Source organism: Anomalospiza imberbis, chromosome 5 (genome assembly GCF_031753505.1).
Source record: "Anomalospiza imberbis isolate Cuckoo-Finch-1a 21T00152 chromosome 5, ASM3175350v1, whole genome shotgun sequence".
NCBI lineage: Eukaryota > Metazoa > Chordata > Aves > Passeriformes > Viduidae > Anomalospiza > Anomalospiza imberbis.
Window position 1 is genome coordinate 52,856,441 of NC_089685.1, and position 9,758 is coordinate 52,866,198.

The 9,758-nt window shown below is 45.3% G+C and overlaps 1 protein-coding gene across 3 annotated transcripts in view; it reads left to right on the plus strand.

Annotated features, from left to right (window-relative positions):
• Positions 1-4,532: 4,532 nt before the first annotated feature.
• TMEM178B (transmembrane protein 178B) overlaps positions 4,533-9,758 on the plus strand; it is a 211,883-nt gene continuing 206,657 nt past the window's right edge. The window contains exons 1-2 of one of the 3 annotated variants that reach the window (XM_068190831.1): positions 4,559-4,935; positions 5,295-6,820. In XM_068190831.1, coding sequence (XP_068046932.1) covers positions 6,439-6,820 — 382 coding nt within the window. In that variant the 5' untranslated portion in view covers positions 4,559-4,935; positions 5,295-6,438. Of the gene's footprint in view, positions 6,821-9,758 lie in introns of all 3 variants that reach the window. The other 2 variants (XM_068190832.1, XM_068190830.1) reach the window with 2 other exon arrangements.

Here is a 9,758-nt window from a genome sequence, read left to right on the forward strand (position 1 = left end):
ATGAGGACAGGTAGGAAAAGTCATGGTCACAGGCATTTGAATTGAAATTGAAAATTGGATTTTGTTTCACCCTTTGTGAAATTTACTGTTATGAAGCTTGGTGACTCAAAAAATGACATTCTTCCCAACTTCTGTCCATGTGGTCCCCATTTTCTGTGTGTCCAGTTTCAGTCACCCATGTCTAATTTGTGGAAATACTGTACCCACTGTACCTAGAGCAAAAGAGGCTGTGAGCTGTTTGTTCTCTGAGGAAAGAAGGTGCTAAGTACTCTGGAAGTTTAGGTTCTAAGTTCCTTTAATAGAGTACCCAAAATACACTGACATTTTTGAAAATACTGCCTTTTATCTCTGTCCCTCAGCAGGGAGCTGTGAAGATAAGTTCCTTGATGTTTGTAAAAAACCTCCCCCAGCCCTCCAACACTACAATTAGAGCACCACTATAGAAAAGCCCATGAGGAAATTAATCATTCTGCATGCAATGTGAGATCTGGATGCTCTGCAACAAATAGTACATGCAGCATGCATTGGATGATAAGGATAGGAGAAAATTTGAATAGTGTTCATTAAGTGGGCAACATTCATCCCTTGCACTGTAAAAAATGGGAGACCCATGGAAACAAAAGTCATATTATTAAAGATTGTATCATAGTGTGTTTCTATGCTGGTGCTGGGCAAATTAATGCTTCATGGGTGATCTTATTGCTTAACTTTTTTTTTTTTTTTTGGGTTTTTTTTTGTTTTTTTTTTTTTTTTTTTGTTTTGTCTTTTTAAAGAGAGAGCAAAACTAATCTCTTTGAGGAGTTTCCAGTGGGGAGGGAAGAGGACATCCAGCTAGGTGCTAGGTGCTGTAGTGTGCAATTAGATACCAGTGTGTGCACAGTTACACGAGTGTGTAGACAGCTGTGTGCCTGTTCTCTGTCTCTGTGTCTCTGTGTGTGTATGTGTGTGTGGCTAGCCCATGTTTATGCAGCTGGCTGATGCTTCTCTTTGAAAAACTCTTTTCTTATTAAAAAAAATAAATAGAAGGGACATTGACAACTGGTTAATGCCTGGGGTCTAGATTACAAACTTTTATATGGTGTTTTGTGGCTCAGATCTTCCTTTATAGAGCCTCTGTGTGGTTCTGAGTCACATAAACACCCCAAATCTGTTTGAATGATGGGTCAAGTGTTTGTGGGAGTTATCATAAGGTGCTTTTATGGTAGCATCTTTTATGGCTATGTTATTAGAAGGGCTGACATGCTGAGGATTCACAGAGACCAGTATTCAAGGTGCACTGGAATGATAAAAAATATTAGTAGACGTAATTTGTTATATCTGTGTTTGGTTTGATTACTGTCTTGTGTTTGAACTCCCGTAATTAGGGCAGTGAACTGCCTCCAGAGCCAGTACTGCTTCAAGTAATAACACTAGGACGAGTTCCTTTGACTTCAGTAGGTGATTCTTTACAAAGAGTGAAGGCTGGAGCCCATGTAAATTAAACATCACCTCTGGGGAGCTGAAGATCACAGAGAGAGCAGGGAAATGCTGAGGGTCATCTCTCCCTGTTGAATAACTGAATTAGAAGTATAGATCCCTGGGAATGGGCAGCACCTTGACTTGCTCGATCCCCTCCCCCACTAGATGGCACTGAATTCTTTTTCTTTAAACGGAAAAAAAAAAAGAAGAAGGAAGAAAAATATGGTGGAGGTCATTTTTATGTAGAAAAGACCCCTCAAAAAACCAAAACAAACGATTCCCCCCACCAAAAAAAAAAAAAAAAAAAAAAAAAAAAAGATGAAGAAAAGCAAATTGCAATTGGTTGTGCATTTACTCTGTCCATTTACTCTGCCCTTCCTCCTCCTAGCCCCAGACCTCTGTGTACCTTTGTACGGCGCTCGCTTTGCTTTTGTGTCTCTGGAGAGGCGGTGGGCGATGGTCGCTGGAGGATGCTCCGGAGAGCGGAGGCGATGCTGGGCGGGGATGGAGAGGAGCCTGGCCCTGGTCTAGGACACCGTCCCTGGGGAGGTGTGGCAGGCAGCGCGGCTTGGCGCAAGGAATTGCCTCTGAACAGACTCGCCGGGCTCCGCTCCTCTGTCCCGTGCCTTCAGACATGTTTTCCTGTGCACTCTGGCTTTCTCCGTGGATCACTGAAATCGTAACCCGCAGAAAAGAAAGCCTCAGCTTTCATTCCGTCGCTGAAACTGCATTTTCACCCCCTGATTCATTTAAGAGCCATGAATTAGCTCCCTGTGCTGAGATGTCCCTAATTCACTGTCGGGATCGGTTTCCATGCCGCGTGTGCGTGGAGGGGTTGTGGGGTTTTTTATTTATTTTTTTTTTTTTAATGTCTTTCTCCCAGCTTACATTCATCAGAAGATCGACAAGGGTTGGTTTTTTCCCCCTGTGGTGAGGCAGGGTGGGGTGGGAGGAAGGAAATTTAATAATGATCTGTTTGTGCTGAGAAGGGGCTGTCTGGCTGTCTGTAATAATCCTGGTTAGAGACATAGGGAAGGTTCCTAATGCCTGCAGCAAGCAATATTCTCCCCTCCCCCCCAAAAAAGTGGTGATGATGTGGAAAAATGTTTAATTCTAAGAGTTAAAGAGGGGCTAAAATCCAACAATTTCTCTTACATGTTTAAGGTGACTTGCAGAAAGACATAGACTGCATCTGATAAAGCTACAAATGCAAGCAAAGGGGGAAAACAGCATAGAAACTGCCAGTAAAATACCTTTTCAGAGAAAAAGATAAAACCTAGAACTGAATGTCAATTTTGGCTTTCAAACCCATGCTTAAGAATGAGAAGAGGGAACAAGTTTGGCTTCTCCAGGTACAAAAGTCCTCGTGCCCTAAACTGTCTTGCTGTCTTGGAATGTGATGGGAAAGCCTGGCACCTGAACCTCCCTGGGTCCAACCAAATCTCGGCTCTTTGGACTGTAATCCTAATGTTTAACAAGAAGGAAGTGTAGGTGTGATTCCATTATATGATTTTCCCATCTTCTCACATATCTTTGGCCAGCATCATGAGAAAAACCAGTTCTAGTAGCTGGGTCCTCCATTCTGCTCTTAGTCCCAGTCTTCCAGTTCTGTCTGAACTGGATGTTTAGGCAAAAACCAGTTTTGTTTTCCAGTTCAATCAAAATAGAGAATAAACATAGCAGGCTCTTGTGCTTGAACAGAAAATCCAACAATCAGCCAAAAAATATGGCTGGTAAAATTAGGCCTGTTCCCTGTTCTCATCCTTCAGCTTGGGACTTGCTGCTAAAAACTGACAAAGAAATCCAGGTGCATTTTCATCTCTGTGTGGGTGTGATACAAGAAACCTCGATGTTCTTATAGGAGCCAACAGCTTTTCTACCACAAAACTCTAAATTTTATCTCTGAACAGACAACAAGTATGGCTGCTCCAGGCCTACTGTAACATCTAATTCTTTCTATCTACTGACATGTAGTTACTTGAAAAATCCAGTTATAGAAGTGGATCCATCTGTGCTGAACTATTTTTAAAAAAACCTGAGATCCTTAAATATTCACTGTTATTATTAACAACAAAGGGAAGTTACTGCTAAAAATTAAACTAGTCCCTTTTCCCAGTAAAACTCTTAAATTTACTTAGACCTTTCCAGAAACAGTGAATATTCCTAACACAAGACTGAAATTTTGCAATAGACCTGGTTCAGTAGATGCAGATGATTATAACCTTTATGGTTTGGATGACTGACTTATCTTTTTCAGTTTCATAATCCTGCAAGGTGGTTAAAGAATACAGTACATTTCACACCAAAAATGGTTTAATGACACAGATACTCTTCCATAGCTGCAATCCCACTTGATCTGGACCCTGGTTTTGTCAGGTAAAATGGGAGATATTTTGGTTTTTTTCAAAAATACAATTTGGTTTGGTGCCAAAACTTGTTAGGATCCAGCCATACGGATTAGTATTTTCCTGCTGCAGCTGTATTCTACAAGACAATCCAGGTATTTATGTCTGATACACAAAGAGCTACCACATCTGCTCTCCCCACTGGAGCAAGTATAGTTTGGGTGCCTGGGGTTAAAAGCTAGCTATAGTTTGGCTCCTGGGGCCAAGAGCTATCACCAGCCCCACAGAGGCTGTGCTTATTTTCAATTCAGATGACACAGCTTGGGCTTCAGGGGCCAAAAGCTGGTAGGATCCAGTGTGGATGTAGATTTTTGTACCATACATCTGTGGGGAGGCATTGGGCTGTGGGCTTTTTGGTGCAGTAGGAGAAACTGCATTGTTTACCTTTCATGCTGTGGAGTCAGGGGGAGCCAAATATTGGTTGGAGCTAACTTGGTTCCTCTGTCAACTGCAGGATGCTGTGGTACTCGCAGGTCAGGATGTGCCAGCATCCAGCCCTTTTTGGTGCAAGAGAAATGACCATGTGTATTTCTTTTTTAAACAGTACATTTCAGAGTCTGGAGGCCTCAGCTTTCTGGATCACACAGAAGGTCTAGAATCCAGGATTTCTTTCAAGCTCATTCTCTCTACTATGTAGCAAGCCGGGATTTTTTTGGTGCAGTGAGAAACAGCTCCACTTGTTTTGGATTTGGTTGACATAATGTAAGGGCTTGTGATCAAGAATGATCAAGATCCAGTTAAATCCAGGTTTTACATTTTCCCCTCTTAAGAGAGGAGGGCTTCGACATTTCCTGCCTGGGAAGTGGTGCAGTTTATCTTTAAGGAGGATAGAGAAATAAGAAATGAGTCTCACGTTGCATGGGTGACATCACTGGCTTTTGGCTCAGCGCTCTGTATGCTCGGTCTGTAGGCTTCGGCCAAGGCTGCAGGGCTCGGTGTTTGAACAAGGAAAGATTCCCAGGTGTACAGACGATTGGATTTGCTATTATTTGGGTTAAAAACGGTGAAATGAGATTTCTAAAGCTTGGGGACTGCAGCTCGCCTTCTGTTGCACTTGATCTCTACAAGATGGGTGAGTTATTCCCATTAAAGAGAAAGGGAGTGAAAATTTAAGGAGAAAAAAGAATATGTCTGAATATATAACTACTGATGCCGGGGATACGATTCGTACCAAGCTGCTGAGCTAAAAAATCTCAGCTCCGACGAGGAGATCGGGCCATATGGCAGAGAAATGGTGCAGCCCGAAAGCTGTTGACAACAGTTAGGGGCTGCTTTCCTCTCCCCGTGTAAGGTGTGTAGCTCCCCCCCACCTCCGCCCCTCCGCCCCTCCGCCCCGGTTTGTTTTGGTTCGGTTTCCCCCGACCTCCCTCCCCTCCCCGTTCCTCAGCATCCTCTCCGCCAGCCGTAGCCCTGCCTGCCTTCATCTTGCAGATGGCTAACGTGCCGCCGTGTTAGGAAAACTGTGCACAACACATCCCAGCGCCGGGGACGGAGGAAGCTTTTCAGCTGCCGGCGGAAGGGGGGGCAGCAGCGTGTGTGTGTGTGTGCGTGGAAGAAGGATGCCGGGGCCGAGGGCAGCCCCCCGCGCTGCCTAGCGGGCGCTGCGCGGCCGGCGGCGGCTCCTGCCGGGCTGCGGCTGCTCCCGCCGCCTCTGCCCGGCCCGGAGCCGGGAGGCTGCCGGAGCGCTGCCCGGGCGCGCCGGGGAAGGAAGGCAGCGCGACGTTCGGCTGCCTGGATGACAGCGCCTACGACAAAAGCGGGAGAGTGAATGGCAAGGCTGGCAGAGAGAAGCCGAGGTGTCTCCGAAGCCAAGATGCCAGTGGCTGTCAGCGAAGTCTGCTGAGGGAGAGACCCGTGCGTGCCCGCGTTCCCAGAGCCAGCCGCGGAGGGGATGTTTTAACCACGATTTCAAACAGCAGCAGCGGCAGCAGTAGCAGCGGCAGCAGCAACAACAACAACAGATTGCTCCCCCCTCTCACTCCCTCCCTTTCGACCCCGCTTTAAACCCAAGCAAGTGACCGACCGTCCAGACGATGATGCTCTTGCTGAGCCACTGACAAAGAAAAAGCAAGTCACCCATTCCTGACATCGGGACAACTGGCTGCTTGCAAGTGGGAGATGTCAGGCTGTTGAACTTTTCTGTCCTGTGATGATGCTGTAGTGAGCTTGCTGATCTGAAAGCCATCTCTTCTGGATTTCTGAGCAGGCCAGATTGAAGGAGATTAATGGACTGATCAGCCATCAGGTCTCTTCAGGGGGATCCATCCCTTCAGCCCCTGTTACTTGGGTGCTTGCGGTGAGGGGGTCACTGGTGAAAAGCTGTGTTTCTCCTCACCAGGTCTCCTCTGCAGAGGAGAAGAGGCAGATGAGACTCCAATACTGCCTCCAGGGCAGAACTTTGTAGTGCTCTCAGCATCCCTCTGCAGCGTGGATGTGAGCCACGGGAGTTGGGGATGTTTGAGGCAGTCTGTGCCAAGTGACACCTAGCAGCTGCTCCGGTGGCTTTTGCATGGTCTCACCCCCAACGGCTTTGCCTGTTGTGAAGATGCCCATGGTGTTTCTGTGAAGCTGAGGCATGGCTGCTGGAAGGTTACTGCTCTATGCTGGCCTCTCTTTAGCTCTGTGTGCCCTTGGCATGCTGGCTGTGGCAATCTGCTCTGACCATTGGTACGAAACTGATGCCAGGAAGCACAGGGAGAGGTGCAAGAGCATCACCACTAAGAGAAATGATCCTGGATTCATTTATAACTCCAACAACAACCTGCCTCTCAGGGCCAGCAGGTCTAGGTTGGACCGCTGGGAAGGGAAACTCCTCTTGGCAAGAAACAGGAGGCAGATCTTTGCTATGAGCGCAGTCGACGAGTGCAACAGACAGTACAACTCCACCAATATGGGGCTCTGGAGGAAATGCCACCGACAAGGATTCGACCAGGAGCTGGAGGAGCTGATTGCCAAAGGTAAGGGCTGTTTTTTTTTACCAGATTAACATGCCAAGCTCTCCTGAGATGAGCAGGGGCTGAGCAGAGCCATTTGGGCTCACAGATGGGAGCTGGCGTCTCTAGCCAAGTACCTCTCCTTGCAAGGGGTGAACTGGCCTGGCTGGGCTTTGCTTCCAGAAGCACTGCCAGGGCAATTTCCCACAGGATCTCTACTCCTGAGACATGGGGTTTGGGAGCAAGAAGACAATGAGGGTGAGAACACACACACCCCAGAATATATTTTTCATGCCTCTCTCTCTAATCTGGATATAGTCTTTCCATCACCATGGTACCAGATTATTTCCACACACAAATAAGAAGCATTCATAAAGCAGACACTGGATTTTTTTTTTTTTAAGTTTGTTTGACCCTGGCAGCTTGGGCAAAGTACATCGTATTTTATTGGAGGCTACATGTGTCTGCCTTTCTGAATATCCCATCCATCCTGAAATATACCATTTGCAGTGCTCACATGTAGGCTTTTTCTATCCTCAAATGGAGAGTAAACAAAGAGAAATGCTAAAGAGCAGGAGGAGACACAGCTTGCTGTTTACACTGAGCTATGCTTTGGAATATTTTCAATATCTACAAAACATTACATGAATTTATTAGAAAGGAATAATTTTCTCTTGGGGTGGAGATGCATCTGTTTGCCTGTAGCATTTTTATGCTATTTTTTTTTCTAGTCTTTTAGTCCTTTGTCTTAATTTTTCCCCCAGGGTACTGGTTCAAGGTGATGGTCATTTTGCCCCAAATGTTTCTTTGAACTGAAGTATAGGAAGGGGCCACATGCATAAACCCCTGCCTAAAAAGGAGATGCATTTTTTGCAGGATGGTGAAGGTTTCAGTAAAGGATGACGGCATCTTTGCTACCCACAGCATGGTTACTCTGTACAACAAAATAACATTTCCCTCCCATGGTTCTTCTGTTGCAATCAGAAGATTCCCCATTGGTTTATTTCCATTGTAGTGAAATCATTGCTTCTCATATAGTGCCATCTTCCAAAATACTTGTCTTCCAAGAGTGTTCTCTATCCCAAACTCTCTTGATAGCCTTCATTAATTCCCTCCTCAGACATTGCAAGTGGAATTATTGCTTAAAGCTACTTATTCAGGAGGGGTGTTCTCACACGTTTGCCCATGTGCATGTTTTGTTCCATATGTTTTACGAGTGAGCTCTGGATGTGAGTAGCATGGTAGAAACTTGTACCAAAGCAGTCCAAGCAGGGGGTGTACCTGGATCACTGCTTGGGGTCTTGCCTGTGTTCCTAGGGACCCTTCAAATCCAGCTGCTGTTTAACAGCTCCTAGGAAATAGATTGGTGTCTTCAGCCCCATTTATAAAGGGCAGGTGGACATGCTGAAAGCCTGTCAGCGCACAGACACTCTGCTGCTGGTTTCAGTGGCAAGGGAGTGATTCCTCTTCTCCATCTAGGCAAGGATGGTATGTGCTAGGCTGGCCATGATGAGCTGGATTACTCTGCCACGTGTGCTTGCTGTGCTCAGGGCATAAACAAATTCAACCTTGATAGCGGGCAAACGTCAACAGAGCTCACCTTTGCAAATGGAGTTGCGGTTAGTAGAGAGGATTTTCAGCCTGAAATAAGTGAGACTATTTCCTCTTTCTCTACCTGCCTTGTCCTGGGAGCAGGAATGTCCATTTCTCCTGCCAGAAACAGCTGAAATTGTGTGGCGCAGGGTTATGTGTAATGGCAGCTCTGCTAAGTGTTAACCATAGGGAGAATGTGACAAAGCACATGGTTACATGCAGAAGAAGGTGGTCTTTGAAAGATCTTGCTGTAGTCTGCTAGTGTTCATGTATGTGTGAATGAGTGTGTGCGAGTGTGTGCAGTAAACTAACTCTAAACATACAGCACCCAGCCGGTAGCCAGGGATTCCCTGGGCTCAGGGGCAGTGAGTGTCCCTGCACACACTCTCCTGCATAGGTGTGTCTGCAGATGGCCAGAGAGCCACTAGGCAAAGTCACTGCCCCAGGTCAGATGTGCAACTTGTGCACATAAAGGAGCTGTGTAAATACCTGGGTGTGTCCCTCCTTGCCTGCTCTAAATGCTGTCTGATACACTTCTAACAAACTTCATTGTAGGATGAGAGAAGTGTTCAGGAGGGAGACTCATAACATTAAACAGCAGCATTTTAGTTCATTTGATGGCCTTTCTGGGGTGAGGATTTGTCTATGCTATGGATCTCAGCCATGATGATATAGAGGTATAGCATATATATATATATATATATGCTTTGGCACATCCAGACTGAAATTCAGAAAAAGCAAATATAATGGAAATTCAATAAAATAAAGTGTTTGACTTGCCCAGAAATAGAAATGGAGATGTTTCCTTTTTGATCCTCACTTATATGATGAAAGTGAAGTAAGTGTTACTGCTGTCCAATGTTGAGAAAAGCTATGAGTTCAAAACAAGGCAGGTATTCCAGGTTCATACCAACAGGATCTATCATGAAAGTAAAAACTAAAAGTAATTTTCACTTCCATGACAAATACTTTTTTGGGAACTAGGAGTTGTAGGGATGGGTGTGTGGACAGAGTATGTTGTGCAGGTGTGAGGGGCTGCAGATGTTCTCTGTGTGTAGTGTTCAAATAACCTGACTGGGGCACAAAGCCTTGCACAGATGAAATCATTCTCTATGAGATCCAGGGCAAATACCTTATAAAAGAGGATGTTATTGGTACATACAGCTTTAACTCTTGTTCCTCTGTTAATTTAATGTAATACACCTCTTCCAGAAGTGGATAAACTAATGCAGGTTCTGGCCCCAGATATTGTGTGTAATGTTATATATGTAAATTTTATTAAATGTTTTGGTTTTCTGTTTGTTTATTTTTAAAGCTGGACAGGATCTGTGATCCATTTAGTATAAAACAGATCCTACATTTTTCCCTA